The 15,553-nt window shown below is 49.4% G+C and overlaps 4 protein-coding genes across 4 annotated transcripts in view; 1 reads left to right on the top strand and 3 right to left on the bottom strand.

Moving 5' to 3' along the window:
- Window positions 1-7,964, top strand: part of suco (SUN domain containing ossification factor) — a 55,244-nt gene extending 47,280 nt beyond the window's left edge. The window contains exons 20-23 of the mRNA XM_083671513.1: window positions 141-295; window positions 1,033-1,121; window positions 2,269-2,324; window positions 4,060-7,964. Coding sequence (XP_083527639.1) covers window positions 141-295; window positions 1,033-1,121; window positions 2,269-2,324; window positions 4,060-4,611 — 852 coding nt within the window. The 3' untranslated portion in view covers window positions 4,612-7,964. The remainder of the gene's footprint in view (window positions 1-140; window positions 296-1,032; window positions 1,122-2,268; window positions 2,325-4,059) is intronic.
- A 3,610-nt stretch (window positions 7,965-11,574) lies between these two features.
- Window positions 11,575-11,985, bottom strand: LOC310806005 (histone H3.2; the record flags this gene model as incomplete). The annotated part of the gene is made up of 1 exon (XM_083671930.1): window positions 11,575-11,985. The coding sequence occupies one exon, from the start codon at window positions 11,983-11,985 to the stop codon at window positions 11,575-11,577; it is 411 nt and encodes a 136-aa protein (XP_083528056.1).
- An 883-nt stretch (window positions 11,986-12,868) lies between these two features.
- LOC310806007 (histone H2A-like) lies at window positions 12,869-13,421 on the bottom strand. The gene has a single exon (XM_083671932.1). It carries the CDS (start codon window positions 13,408-13,410, stop codon window positions 13,024-13,026), a length of 387 nt encoding a protein of 128 aa, XP_083528058.1. The 5' UTR covers window positions 13,411-13,421; the 3' UTR covers window positions 12,869-13,023.
- Window positions 13,422-14,135: 714 nt separating this feature from the next.
- On the bottom strand, window positions 14,136-14,825 carry LOC310806000 (histone H1-like). The gene has a single exon (XM_083671925.1). The coding sequence runs from the start codon at window positions 14,819-14,821 to the stop codon at window positions 14,159-14,161; it is 663 nt and encodes a 220-aa protein (XP_083528051.1). The 5' UTR covers window positions 14,822-14,825; the 3' UTR covers window positions 14,136-14,158.
- Window positions 14,826-15,553: the final 728 nt, after the last annotated feature.

The following is a 15,553-nucleotide window of genomic DNA, read 5'->3' as shown; positions in this document are numbered from 1 at the left end:
GTACACACACATACACAAACACACACACATACACACACACACACACACACTCACACTCACACACACACACACACAGACCCACCGTTTGGTTCCTCTGATGTATTATACAGATGTGTGTGTGTGTGTGTGTGTGTGTGCAGGTGTCGGACAGGCAGAGTTACCTGGTGGTGTCCCTGGTCCTGTGTCTGTCTCTGGGCCTCCTGCTGTGTCTGCAGTGCTGCCGAAGCTCCTCCCCCCGGCCTCACTCTCACCCTGGAGCCCTGCCCAAGAGCAACCACTACCCCAGCCCAAAGAGGTACACACACACACACACACACTCACCCTGGAGCCCTGCCCAAGAGCAACCACTACCCCAGCCCAAAGAGGTACACACACACACACACACACACACACTCTCACCCTGGAGCCCTGCCCAAGAGCAACCACTACCCCAGCCCAAAGAGGTACACACACACACACACACACTCACCCTGGAGCCCTGCCCAAGAGCAACCACTACCCCAGCCCAAAGAGGTACACACACACACACACACTCACACACACAGACAGACACACGCACACACACAAAGACACACACACACACACACGTGCACACACACATTGTTTATGAGGGCTTTGTTTTAGTTTTGTAGGTCTGATATGTCTGATGTTCCCCTTCACCCAGTTTAATACCCGTGTGTTTAATATAGAACGCTGGATCACGTTGGTTGGTTTCATATCCTGTCATTCACTGTGTGTGTGTGTGTGTGTGTGTATGTGACTGTGTGCGTGTCTGTGTGTGCGTGCGTGCGTGCGTGTCTGACTGTGTGTGTGTGTGTGTGTGCGTGCGTGTCTGACTCTGTGTGTGTGTGTGTGTGTGTGTGTCTGTGTGTGTGTGTGTGCGTGCGTGCGTGTCTGACTGTGTGTGTGTGTGTGTGCGTGCGTGTCTGACTCTGTGTGTGTGTGTGTGTGTGTGTGTCTGTGTGTGTGTGTGTGCGTGCGTGCGTGTCTGACTGTGTGTGTGTGTGTGTGTGTGTGTGTATGTGCGTTCAGGTGTTTCTCTTCCTATGATGATATGAGTCTGAAGCGACGGGTATCCTGTCCTCTCGTTCGCTCTAAGTCCTTTCAACTGCCTACAGAAGGTAAGTGTGTCCACACACACACACACACACACACACACACACACACACTATCTCTCCCTCTCCTCCACCTCTCCTACATTGTTCTATCCATCCTGCTGCTCCTCGCTCATCCCCATAGAGGCTGAAGCAGGAAAAAGACACAGGTCTCTCTCTCTCTGTTGTGTCCTGCTGTTTGGCTGCTCTGCCTGTAGGGGGCAGAACCTCAGGCTCCGGTCCTAGAGCCACACATGGCCTAGAGCAGGGGTTGTCGTGCTCCAGCTCTGAAGGAATAATAAAGCCTTCCATTCAGCTGTGAAACATAAAACTGCTGTGTGTGTGTGTGTGTGTGTGTGTGTGTGTGTGTGTGTGTGTGTGTGTGTGTGTGTGTGTGTGTGTGTGTGCGCGCGCTGCCCTTGGGCTTTAGTGCCTGTCATTGCCAGCTTGTTTCCATATGCAGGCTAAAGGAGGATATTATTAGGAACACAATGCTTCTTCAGGCTGGCTCATGTTAGACATTTGCAAGTAGTAACAACAGGAGAATAACAGCTGATCCCTGCTATTGGTCCTCACTTCAGCCATGGTTGTTAACTTTAACTCACCAACTGCCAAAGATTCCCGGAACCCTCACCACCCAGAGTGCCAAGTGTTCTATGTGGCGTTTACCTAGCAACAACGCTCTGATTGGCTACAAAATGAGGCATCATCGTTTCTGCATTTTTGGTGAATGAAGTCACCCTTGGCACTCTAGAATGTTGACCATCTGGGAGACTTCATTTATTTCGATCGTTAGGAGGTTGAGCACTGTATTTAGTGTATGTACATCTGGGGAGGCTGGCGGAGGTAGAAATTCGATGCATTACAAGGAGCCCATCCTCCGATTGCTACCTCCACCAGCCTCCCCTGAGGTACAAACAGTCTGTGACCCCGGGCAGAAGTCCATCAGGGGTGTGACCCCGGGCAGAAGTCCATCAGGGGTGTGACCCCGGGCAGAAGTCCATCAGGGGTGTGACCCCGGGCAGAAGTCCATCAGGGGTGTGCAACACTACGATTGTACTCCTTCGTACTGAGTAATACTACTTGCAAGGTCGTTCCATGCTTTTACATGTATGTGTTCCTGTGTTCTCCTCCATCCATTCATTAACCTGGCCCCCCTCTCTCCCCTGTTCAGTAGGTCCTGATGACTTGTACATTGTAGAACCTCTAAGGTTTACTCCAGAGAAAAAGGTACAGTTTCCCATTTCCTGACCGCTGCTGTTTGGGGCCCTGGCGGCCATCTTAGGTGGGGTGTTGGTGTTGGTGGTGGTGGTGTTGTTGTTGTTGGTTGACAGTGGGACTAGGGGGCTGCATCTCAACTCTCCTCCACCTCCGCCCTCTCCTCCACCTCCGCCCTCTCCTCCACGACTCACTGACCTCAGAGGTCAGAGGTCGGATGAAAGTGACAGTTTTCTTTTTTTTGTGTATTGTGTAAATCTGCCTGGTCCTTCTACCTCGACCGCCTTGAAAAGCGGCTAAAAAAATAATGAAATGTGTTATTATTTATTGATGAGTGTTACCTAGCAGTAGCAGTACTTTTGAAGGGAAGGAGAGGAGGAAAGGAGGCTGTTGAGGAGTGTTGGGACTCAGCCCCTCTCTAGTGCTGGATGTCCTGCTAGGTTAACCACTTCTCTGCTGACACGGTTGCTCCTCCAGTGGACTGTGGTCCTCCAGGGGACTGTGGTCCACCAGGGGACTGTTGTCCACAGGGCGGGCAGGCGGGCAGGCAGGCAGACAGACGGGCAGACGGCCGGACTGGTGGGCGGGCAGACAGGCAGGCAGGTGGGCAGGCAGGTGGGCAGACAGACAGACAGGCAGGCGGGCGGGCGGGCAGGCAGGCAGACAGACAGACAGGCAGGCAGACAGGCAGGCAGACAGACAGGCAGACAGACAGACAGGCAGACAGACAGGCAGACAGACAGGCAGGCAGCGTATCGCTTTACTCCCATGACGTTTAGTTGGGTCAGATCGGAGTTATAACCACTAGAGGGCGCACTCCCCCTAAATGAACTGTGATCCGATGGGGGGCGCCATGTAGTCAATCTTCTTCATCTCCTGTGATTTGAGGTGGTGGAAATCAATGTTGGTGGTTCACTGCCACCTGCTGTCCTGTCCTGTACGCTCCTGTAGTATCAACACAGCTCCGGTGTCTCAGGTCAGTCATTTATTGGCACCAGTAGATGGCGCCATGCACCTGAAAGCCATTTTACAATCTATAGATTTAACTTACTGAAGAAGAAGACCATGCGTTGATCCAAGCTCATAGGAGGTCCCACCCTAGCCGACGACATGGCGCCCCCCATGATGTCACAAATGTGAATGGGAAAGATAGCAGGGTCCTCCTCTAGGGCTTTAACTCTATGGCCAGCAGGAACAGTGCAGGCTGTCGCCTATACGTATGGCTTTCCGCTATGGGTGGGTTATGGGTGGGGTCCTATGCCTTTGGTTTGACGAACCATCATTCCCTCCCTCATTTGTCCCCGCCCTGCCCTGCCCTGCCCCGCCCCGCCCTGCCCCGCCCTGCCCCGCCCTGTGTGTGCAACCCTCATAGTGGACCAAATCACACTCTCTTCAGCCGCACTAAGACAGATTGGCGGTGATGGAGGCCTGTGTGTAGTCTCTCTGTAGTCTCTCTGTGTGGAGTCTCTCTGGTGTAGGATGTTGGAACAGTAGCTGGCCCCATGCAGAGTGTCTGGCACAGAAGTGGTTAACGATGCTTTAGAGATGTCTGTACATCTGAGGTTGGCTTTGTACCCTTATGTTGATCAATCTCCCCACTCCCCCCCCCCCCCCCCCCACCCCTCTCCTCCTCACCCACCTCTTCCCTTTATTCTCTCTCTCTCTCTCTCTCTCTCTCTCTCTCTCTCTCTCTCTCTTTCTTTCTCTCTCTTTCTCTCTCTCTCTCTCTCTCTCTCCATTCCTACAGAAGAAGCGTTGTAAAACGAAGGCCGCGTCAGAGCCCGTGGAGTCCCTGATGGGGTTCGCCCCCTCCGCTCCGCTCGCCAACGGGGTTCCCAAGTGCAACGGCCTCCAACCGGCCCCGTCGCCTCCCCCCCCGCCTCCCCCTCCGCCTCCCCCCCTGCCTCCCCCGCTGGAGGACATGGCCTTCTCCTCCTGCTCCTCCAAGGACTTCCCCTCGGAGAGCAGCAGCTGTAGCTCCTCCACCCACTCTGAGGAGTCCTACACTGGCCATCTCCCCCTTCCCTCCCCCTTCCTCCCCCCATCCTCCTCCTCCTCCTCCCTCCCCGGCCTGTTTAACGGCCGGGCCCTCCCCCTCTCCCGCTCCCTCCCCCTCCCCCCCTCCTCGTCCCGCCAGGAGAAGCGTTCGGTGAAACGCCGGCGTTCGCGGCAGTCAGAGCTGCACTTCTCCTCCAGGCAGACAGTGGGCAGCGTTCCCTCTCTGCCCACGCTGCAGCAGCTGATGAAGGGAAACAAGGAGATCAGCGTGGGGACCATCGGAGTCACAGGACACGTCTGAATATATATCTATATATATATACGCACACACACACACACACACACACACACCTGTGGTTTTACACTTTATACATTTTACACATCTTACGTGTAAACACACACACACACACACACACACACACACACACCCACCCTTGTAGTAGACTAAGCAAGGGTGGAGTGAAGGGGTGTGGTCTCACCGCATCACAGAACCACATTTCCACCCGACCCACAGTGGAACACGGACACCAATCCAACAGTAGCCCAGCAACAACCCACCCCTCCTCAACCATTACCCCCACCAATCAGAGACCTCTCCACGGTCATGTGCCTTTTTTTATCTGTTCTGGAGTTCTCACTGATGGGAGAGAAAAAACAAAACAAAACAAAAAACCTAAACTCGAAGGATTGTTTTTTTTTTTTTTTTTTTGGAGAGAGAGACGATATGGTGGGTGGGGTGTAACATCTGAATATAGACATTGAAATGTGGGTGAGCTGTTTTTCTCCTGGACAAGCACATTGCTCCATCAGAGGTGGGCGTCAGTGGCTCATGTCCCATCCCATGTACCCAGGGAGGAGAGGTGCTAGCTGGGCAGAGCTCCAACTCTAGTCCCCTGCCTCTCCTTGGGCCTCTGGAGGTATGAAGCTGCTCGTACAGATGAAATGTGGCGTAGTCAAAGAAACTGTGCAGCAGGACAAGCTACTTCTCTACTTCCCCCTCCTCCTCCTCCCTCCATTTTCCTTCTGTCCTCCACTTCCACATTCTGTTCATTCTGTCTATTGTTCAACTCTAACACCGCTGCTGCTGTCCTGCGTATGGGACCATGAGTGTTAACCCATCGCATACCACAGGCCCTCTCTCTTAGGCAGTCCAAAACCAACCCTATTTAAAGGAGTTGAATGAAGAATCACACACAGGGTGGTTTTACTGTCTGTCTGTCTGTCTGTCTGTCTGTCTGTCTGTCTGTCTCTAGCCCATATGACTCCACCTCTAATACAATGGAGGATTATTTATGAATCATACTGGTTTACATAGCTATTCTCTCTCATCAGACAGACCTCGAAGGGTAGTCCAGGCTGGGCCCGAACTACGTGTATATACACCACACACACACACACACACACATTCACACACACACACACACACACACACACACACACACACACACACACACACACACACACACACACACACACACACACACACACACACACACACACACATACACATTCACATTCACATTCACATACACATACACCCACACACACACACCCGGCCAAGAGTAAAGGGATATTGTGCTGAATAAGCCGGTTATTTCGGCATAATGTGACCATATGGGAGACAGAATCCAGTCATACGTTATTTTTTATTTTATTTTATTTTGTTTACACACAAGTCACGCTGAGAGCCGATAGTTCTCATCCACCACCAGGGGGCGAGGGACTCATCTAGGATCAGTTTAGTCTGAAGAAGTCACTGTGTGTACGAGAACACATCCACCACCAGGGGGCGAGGGACTCATCTAGGATCAGTTGATCTTCCCTCAATCCTCATAGAAAGCATTAAGGGGAACAGGACTCAGATCGGAATCTCGAGGCATCTTCCCCATCCACCGTCACACCCCTGGGATCCTGCAGGGGGCGCTAAGAGACCTGTTTTATTTATCTATTTATTTATTTAAAGGCAGTCCTCCCTGTGTCTGCAGGTATACTGTTTAGTACAGGTCCTGGCTTCTCAACGGCACGTGCGTACAGAATCCCAGGGGTGTGTGTGAACGCTACAGATAATAATACTTGTCGCAATAAACACACACACACACACACACTTTTTCATGGTACTGTCGCATGTTGTATATTCTTCACTGGCTGGTACATGCAGTTGTCCACCTTTGTTGTTGTCTTTTGTTCAAACTTTATTTATATCGCACATTTCGTACAAAAAAATAAATAAAAAAAATGTAATGCAACTCTTGCTTCACAAGAGATGTTTTCTTTCTTCTTTTTTTTTTTAATGGCTGGATTTTCTGGACACAAGCACTGCTACTGTCACCTAAACCTCTTCCGCTAAGCTAACAGGCATTTCACACAGGTGGGATACAGGTGTAACCTTTACCGTTCTGGCTGGGATCATATAATGACATTCAACACACTGACCACGCCAGTTTATGAGAGGAGTGGGAGTTAGGTTGTTGTTCTCGGGCCTTTGGGAAGTGAAAGTAAGGACATATGAGGTTGGACTGTCAGTGGGCTGTTAATGTCTGTTTCTGTCTCTGTTAATGTCTGTTTCTGTCTGTGTGTGTGTCTTGTGATTGGCACAACATTGAAGAATCAGGGGAGAACAGTCATTTCTGATGGCTGTTCTTGATAAGTTGCCAATGTGAAAAATAGTGTTCCTGATTTCCCTGTGTGTGTGTGTGTGTGTGTTCTGACAGGCTCTAGGTTGGGTTGGTAGCTGACTGCCTGAGACAGAGGCTGTCCTCTTTGTAATATAAAGTAAAGACACCACACTCCTCCCTCTGCATCTCCATTACCTCTAAAGACCAGACTCCTGGGTCCCCCCCCCCCTCCTTTCCCCTCTCACATATCTACCCCCCTCTACACTCAACTCTGACCTCTAACCCTACCACAGGTCAGTTCACAAAGTCTATGTAGGGCCGAGCTTCTTAATGCACCCGTTTTTAACCACTTCCATGCAGCGACGAGAACCGAAGGGTCATCGGACCAGGCGTGACCCTCTGAGCGACGTCTTCGCGTTGGTTGGTTGGTTCGTGTTGTTCAATGACTGCAGGTCTGCGGCCCACCTGGAGCGAAGGTTGTGGTTCCTAAGGAGTGAATCATGTGTGGATCTATTAAGTAAAGGGAATGTTTTGAGGATGGGTACGGAATGCACCATTCTGTGTGAGTTCCACACACCCCGGCGAATCATGACCCTCTTTGTTTTTGTACCCCCCCATGTTTTTGTGAATGTGTATGAACTATCCTCGTCTGCGAGCGTGTGTAAGTGTGTGTGCATGCGAGAGTGTTGCTATGTTGTTCTCTTGATGTGTGTGTGAGAGAGAGACTACTTTTGAATCTGCGTATTCCCATAACACAATGATTAGAGATTGGCCCTTGTTGTCTAGGAGCTCAGTGTGCACTTTGTATAACTCCTCATGCCTTTGTTTTGTTTATTTTCTATACTATACCTTGTATGTCAAGTGCTTTCTTTCAAAGCTTCTATCTCTCTCTCTCTCTCTCTCTGTCTTTCTCTCTCCCTCTCTCTGTGATTACTCTGAGGAAGAGCTGCACAGTGTTTTTGAGCAGGAGCGAGTGTAACTACAACAATGTAGTGCCATTAGAAAAACTGTGAATTTCTAAATAAAACATTTTGTTTTCTTTCAACTGAGCTGTTCCTTGTCTGCTTCTTTTTCATCTGAAATCAGCCGTCACTGTTGTTCTCATTTCACTGGATACGAAGGAAAGGAAACCTGGAGAGAGATTGATTCAGAGGAAGGAGGGGAGGAGAAGAAGGGGAGAGGAGGAGAGAAGGAGAAAGAGGAGGAGAAGAAGGGGAGAGGAGAGAAAGAGGAGAGAAGTAGAAAGAGGAAGCCCGGGGGATCTGGTAGCAGCAGCCTCTGGCTGCACAACAGCGGTAGGAGGCTTTAACATCGACTAAATGGCCCCACCTGCTGGAGTAAAGAGTAGCGTACAGCCCCATTCAACCATGTTTTCCAGTCATTCAGAATTTGATTAAGCAACCTATCAATTCTGGCTTTAAATTTCAAATTTAGCTGGTGATAAACCTCTCGAAGCCTCATGTCAGGGCTTTTATATGCCTGGGTTTGGCTGAGAGTCCTCGCACCTACCATTGGTTGGATAAGAGAAAGTTGAAAGACAACAAAGGATATGTTACGAGGGCTGTTTTATTCAACAAAGCCTGATACATCCAACCGGGGCTATGTTACGCAACAAGAGTTCATATTAGTGATGGCGAGATTAAACCGAGGCTGCGAGGCGTGTGTCGAGTAATCCAGGAAGGTTTTTGTGAAGCGTTTATCGAGGCTTGTTTCGATGACGTATGTGATGACGTTCGAAGCCTCGCCACATTTATTGTCCACTTGATGGCGCAGTAGAGCAAATAAAGCACCGTGAAGCTTCGGCCCATGTGTGAAACAATTGGATGGAAAGCTTCAACGCTTCAAGAAGCTTCATCTCGCCATCACTAGTTCATATATCCAACGAGGGCTGTGTCGACTAACAAAGGCTGATAGCCTTGGTTGGATATATCAGGCTTTGTTGAATAACACAGCCCTCGTCGGATATATGTTACGCAACAAGAGTTCATATATCCAACGAGGGCTGTGTTATTCAACAAAGGTTGTGTTATCCTATCCAACGAGGTTGATATATCGGACTAGGGCTGTGCATGACCCTTTTCTTATTTAAAGGGTTAAATCCCCCCCCCCAAAAAAACCAAACATACTCCAGGCAGCGATCGACCCCTCAGCTCACGCCTTAAAATGGAACCCATAGTCTGATGACTTGTGACCCCCGACAGACAGAATGACAATCATGACACAACCACAACCCCACTTGCAATGAGGGCCTTCATGACACTCACCGATACTGTTATCATATCATACTCTGGTGCTGAAAGACACACGTCAACACATCACAACCAGTCAGTGTCATTTCTTATTACGTCACGTTTAATGGAAAGTTGTCAGAGGAACATTAGAAGCTCTTGGAACTCTCTACACTTTTCACCTGGATTCATCAGGACCGCTTCTCTTCACACAGGGAAGAGCAGGAAGCCACTGAAGGTGGTGTGGTTATTTCCATGATCATAGACGCTGCAGCCTGATTGGAGTCCCCCTCCTCCAGCTGTAGAGTCAGCCCACTGGACACATACCGACTCCCTGCATAAGTCCTCTGTGATACATGCATCATCTGTTGGTTATTCCTATACAAGTACACATGAATCCATGATGAGCTGTCGTCATCCATGGCGATGAATCTGAAGTAGTAGACTCCTCTCACTGGTGCTGTGAGGAATCCTGTATCAGAGGAAAGCAGAGAGAGATCAACACTGTCTGTGTCTCCTAGGCACTCGAGCAACATTACTGTTAGCAACAACGCTGAACACAGTCCCTGTAGCTGACCCCACGAGTGACCTTACTGAGAGGACCACAATGGAAATAATGTCTCTGTTCAATGGCTTTATTGTGTTCTTCTTCCAGAATCCAACAAGATAACCTTTGTATGTATTTTTTTATACTAAATAATCTATACTAAATACAAAAATAAATACAAATAAATATATTCAATAATAATAATAAAATAAAAATTGGCTTCTGGCATTACGACTGCCAATGGCCCCTGGTGTGAGCATTGATTACTTTGTCTTATGATGACTGTTGGATAGATGATTCACTTACTTAGACAAATGTATTTGTTTTGTTTGTTTGTCGCTTTGGATAAAGGCGTCTGCTAAATGCCATAAATGTAAATGTAAATGATTCATGCATGCATTCATTCATGTGTATATTGTGTGTGTGTCAGCGGTACCTGTCGAGCTGTAGGACTGGGCGATGTTGGGGCCGACGGGTCCTAGTGGAGCACTTAAAGAAGCAGAGAGCGCCACCTTTCGCCTCGCTGAGAACACGGGAATATTGATTGTCTTCATGTCAAGCAATACACTGTCTTGTATTATGGTAAAACGATTCAGAAAGGTAATGGATGTTGTCATTTAAAAACATACACTCAGAACATGACCTCACTGCTACAGCAAACAGTAAAGCATGACATTACATGGTAACACTAGTATGGTTTAGAAGGTCAGTGTTGGTCTCACCCTCTCCAGTTCCTCAACCTTGTTCTTGTAGAACTGCAGTTCCGTCAGGGTGACGCCCAGCTCTACTTTCTGTTCCTTCAGCTCTTCTCTCAGCTCCTTCATGTCTCCTCTCAGCTCCCTCACCTGACCCTCACTGGCTGTGGCCCTGCGCTCCATCACCAACAGCTCTTCTGCTTGGCCTGGAGTTGGAGAACAATCAGTCACCGCCATTTCCACAATTCTATTGACCTGTAACCTTGCGGATGGAAGTTATGTCCTACAAGTTATGTCCTACATCAATCGAAGTAGCCTTCGTAACTGTTAACGCTAGCTCTATCTACGAAACCGTTAAAGGAAGCGACATCTGCTGAGTGAGAAGGAAAGCTACAATACGAAGCATCCGAGTGACTCGTCGAGTTCGAGAACACAACAATCACTCCAGATTGGTCGAGAGGGTGTACGTGCAGTTCAGTAGATGAACAAAAAAGGATGGTGCCATTTCAGCCACCCACCTGTCAAACCCCATAGACTTTGAATGGTCATTCACTTACAACGGCATATTTAATGTTCTACCGGTCTTTAAAGGCACTCTGCAGTCGATGGTTATTGAAAACAAACATAGCACAACATACAGAATTTCTGAAATTGTGCATACAAATTATTTAGAACAATTTCCTTCCAATACCTAATTAACACGCCATAGTATGCTGGCCACCATGCTTCGTTAATCAGACGCCAGCAGAACTCAGTATGTACTTCACATTTAACGGACCGCGTTTTGGCCACGAGATGTCCTCCGAGCGCCACCATTACGTTTTAGCCCAAGCAAATCACTGAAGTTGTCTTTATTTCCGTGGTGTACGGAATAAACTGACTAGCTCTTGTTTAATTCGTATTATTTACATAATTCCTTCTCATTGCTTTCATCTATTAGGCCATAACCATGAATTTACCTACATCAAGGCCTTTCACTATTTTAAACTGGCCTACCTTTATTTCAGGTGTTGTATAACTACGGTCAGCCTCCCTGTAGGCTACTCTGAGTCACGTCGTGTGACCTATAAGATTCATGGACCACTCGGGTGGTAAATGGAAACACGCCTTTGAGGGAAATATTGAGATGGCTCTTAAAAGAGCCTTTGGGGATTTGTTTTAGATCATAGTCTGGTCATTTTAGGCGCGCTCTCCACGGATGCGGCGGGCCAGCTGGATGTCTTTGGGCATGATGGTCACTCTCTTGGCGTGGATGGCGCACAGGTTGGTGTCCTCGAACAGACCAACCAGGTAGGCCTCGCTAGCCTCCTGCAGGGCCATCACAGCCGAGCTCTGGAAGCGCAGGTCGGTCTTGAAATCCTGGGCGATTTCTCTCACCAGGCGCTGGAAAGGCAGCTTGCGGATCAGCAGCTCGGTGGATTTCTGGTAACGACGGATCTCCCTCAGAGCCACGGTGCCGGGTCTGTAACGGTGAGGCTTCTTCACGCCGCCGGTGGCAGGGGCGCTTTTACGGGCAGCCTTGGTGGCGAGCTGCTTCCTGGGGGCTTTACCACCGGTGGATTTACGAGCGGTTTGCTTGGTTCTGGCCATGGCGCTAACTTCCTTCTTTTACAGTTGGAGTGTAGATAGTGTTAAGTAGACTCCGTGTTAAGTTTATAAAGCCCCGGTCGTGCCCCGATTGGATGGCGACTATAGACGAGCTCATTGGCCCGTTGTCACCTCCTTCTCCGGCTGCCATTGGACACGAGCCCATTCCACCTCCTTGCCGCCATAAATTCAAACCTTTAAACCCTTGCCGCGCTTCCTTTGTTTGCCCCCTCCCCCCCCCGCCCCCCCCTCAAAGCCAAAGCTATTAACAGGCTTCAAATATATATCCTTATTTCTATCCTTTATCTATAGTATCATCATTAGTTGTCCCCGCTCTGCTTATAAAAAAGATCAACCAAACAACCTTAAATTACATATTGAAGAACAAGGTTCACTACATAAGGACGGGTGATGTTTTGAAACCCTATGATGATGAAGGACTGAATGTTATTTTGAATGGAACACTGAAACAGTCACACACATCACGAGGGGAATGTTATTTGGCAACACCACGAGACCAAAACAAGGAAGTGTCTAACCGTGTTGTGGGTGCGTTTTCTCTGCCTCATGTACGCGCATTTGACCGTGAAATTAAATGACGGCATTTCACAACATGAGGTACCGTAAGCTACTCATTACGCACCAAGTGGATGGAGTGATGCGTTGCACTTTTACAGAGACAAGTGGTTGGCTCTTATTAATTGGCTGAAAATTAATAAATGTGGTTGTGACCATAGACCATTAATTCATTGTGTAATAAATGGAGTTTATTTTTTGGCAGCGTGAAAAATAATCTTGAATATTACGCTGAAATAGTCGCACATCACGTTGGTCGGCAACGCGAGACGAAATCAGTGAAGTGTCTTAAGCGTTTATGGGTCGTTTAATCTACCTCATCCATGACCGTGAAATGAAACTAAGTGTAGATTAGTCATTGCCCACACAAACCGTTCAGTGATGGAGGCATTGCAGTTTTGGAGAGACAAGTGGTTGGCTCTTAAAAGAGCCTTTGGGGTTGAGGAACTGAAGCCGCGGTGGTATTTACTTGGCTTTGACGGGCTTCTCCGTCTTCTTGGGGAGCAGCACTGCCTGGATGTTGGGCAGCACACCACCCTGAGCGATGGTCACACCGCCCAGCAGTTTGTTCAGCTCCTCGTCGTTACGGACGGCCAACTGCAGGTGACGGGGGATGATACGAGTCTTCTTGTTGTCGCGGGCGGCGTTGCCGGCCAACTCCAGGATCTCAGCAGTCAGGTACTCGAGCACGGCGGCCAGGTAGACCGGTGCGCCAGCGCCCACACGCTGGGCATAGTTACCTTTGCGTAGGAGCCTGTGTACACGACCCACCGGGAACTGAAGTCCAGCGCGGGAGGAACGGGTCTTTGCCTTCGCCCTGGCCTTGCCTCCGGTTTTGCCTCTTCCTGACATGGTTACGATTCAGTCGGGTTTCGATCCAGTTAAAGAAAAGCGTTTGCGAAAATAATCTCTCCTCTTCAAGTGTCGTTCTTATAGCTCGCCCTGACGGCGTTCATTGGCCACCGGGTCGATGTCACCCCATCCAATCAACGGAGACTGTTTCACTTCTGTCTTTGTGAGTCTCCCTCGCGCGCCAGAAATCAAAGTTAAAATCAAACTCATCCCACGTAATATACTAAAACTAGTATATACTATAAAACATAATAATAATATACTAAGTTGCGAAGTGCATTAGGCTATCCCAGCTACTCCTGACTGACCTTACAGCGAAAAGTTGACTGTTATCGCCCGCGCATTTCTATCCAAATGTAACATAATGGTGTATCGGAAAGAGGAACTGCATCTGTATATGTTGATATTAAAAGCAATTTTGTGGACTCTGGCATACCCCCCATCCTCTTCCTTCCCCCTCTCTCCCGCAGACAGACCTACCGATTGAGGCATTATATAGTGTGCGTAAAAGTATTATATGTAAACTTGCCCATGTTGTCTAATCACTCATTGCTGCCATTACAGTCTGAAGAACTATTATTCTCGTGTGTATAGGTCAGTGGTTGAGATTGGTGTAAAATACTTTCTAAAAAATACACTCGACTTGAATTTCTTTCTGTCGTCATGGATGAAAATGCGCGTTTTTATGGAAAGGTGGGTGGCTCTTAAAAGAGCCTTTTTGGTGTCGGAATGAACACTGCTTGAATGTTTACTTCTTCTTCGGGGCTGCCTTCTTTGCCTTGGGCTTGGCTGCTTTGGGCTTGGCTGCCTTGGGTTTGGCTGCCTTGGGCTTGGTTACCTTGGCGGCCTTTTTGGGGCTCTTAGCCGGAGCCTTCTTGACCGGTGTGGCCTTCTTGACCTTCTTGGGGCTCTTGGTGGGTTTCTTAGTGGCTGCCGCGGGCTTCTTTGCCTTCTTAGGAGACTTCTTAGGGGCGGCGGCGGGCTTCGTTGCTACTGCCTTCTTGGGCTTCTTGGCCGCGGCAGGCTTCTTTGTGACCGCCTTCTTGGGTTTCGGGGCGATGGCTTTCTTCGCCGGCTTCTTGACCACCTCAACGGCCTGCTTGTTGAGCTTGAAGGAGCCGGAGGCACCGGTGCCCTTGACCTGGAGCAGAGTGCCCTTGTTGACGAGGGCCTTGACGGCGACCTTGACGCGGTTGTTGTTCTTCTCCACGTCGTAGCCACCGGCCGCCAGGCTCTTCTTTAGCGCGGCCAGGGACACGCCGCTCCTCTCCTTTGATGCGGACACGGCCTTGACGATGAGCTCGCCGACGCTGGGGCCGGCTTTCTTGGGCTTGGCTGCTGCCTTCTTCTTGGGTGCCTTGGCCGGCGCGGCGGCGGCGGCGGGGGCTGGTTCTGGTGCGACTTCTGCCATGTCTGTGAAAAGTCTCGTTTGTTCCGGTATACCAACTCGCAGGGCTACAAGTGAGTCTGCAAAGCTGCTCTGTGCGAATGAAGCTCAACCCGGAGTAGAGGGCTGTCCTTAAACGTGGCATGAGAACCATGCAGACTCAACCATCCCTGCTCAGCAGTCTTAACTGCCGAAATGCTCTGGCGTCTGTGTTTTCTCCTCGCGAATAACGGGTCAAAAATCAGCGGTGGAGCAGAGTTGAGGTCCAAATCCGAACGGGCCAGCGAGCAGACTTGCCTCTGTTCAGAATAAAGTCATGTGGGCCGCGAAGGACTCGTGTGTTTTGTTGTGACTCGCTCAAAACCCCACCGTTGGACCGTCGGAGGGAGCGGTGCGCACAGCTTTTCCTGTGCTATTTGTCTCCTAAAGTGACTAAAAGTGCATACGATTGCGACCAGCGCTCGTTATCCAGGTAGCCAGGTTGCCTGGCGAGGGAGTACAAAGGTTGAGGGTCCCCCGATGTGGTGCGGGGTGTTTTAAATGTGAGCTCTTTTGGTAGCCGTAAAACACAGTCGCCGGGACGGGGCTGGGAGCTTGTCCCTTTAGGTGTTTTTTCGGGATGGTGTCCCTCTCCTCTTCTTCATATTCATCTGGACAGGACAGGCGAAAGCCATAGGCTATGGTTAGTGCATATCTACTGTGAAGAAGCCTCCATAATCAATTGCGATATTATCACTAGCATTATAATCACTCCTG

The sequence above is a fragment of the Argentina silus genome (assembly GCF_951799395.1).
Source record: "Argentina silus genome assembly, chromosome: 6".
NCBI classification, from domain to species: domain Eukaryota; kingdom Metazoa; phylum Chordata; class Actinopteri; order Argentiniformes; family Argentinidae; genus Argentina; species Argentina silus.
Note: the sequence above shows the minus strand (reverse complement) of the source record. Positions and strands in the feature narration are given on the sequence as shown.

What these genes read in the sequence shown, in the direction of transcription:
- LOC310806007 (XM_083671932.1), bottom strand. Translation starts at nt 13,410, where the DNA reads ATGTCAGGAAGAGGCAAAACCGGAGGCAAGGCCAGGGCGAAGGCAAAG.
- LOC310806000 (XM_083671925.1), bottom strand. Translation starts at nt 14,821, where the DNA reads ATGGCAGAAGTCGCACCAGAACCAGCCCCCGCCGCCGCCGCCGCGCCG.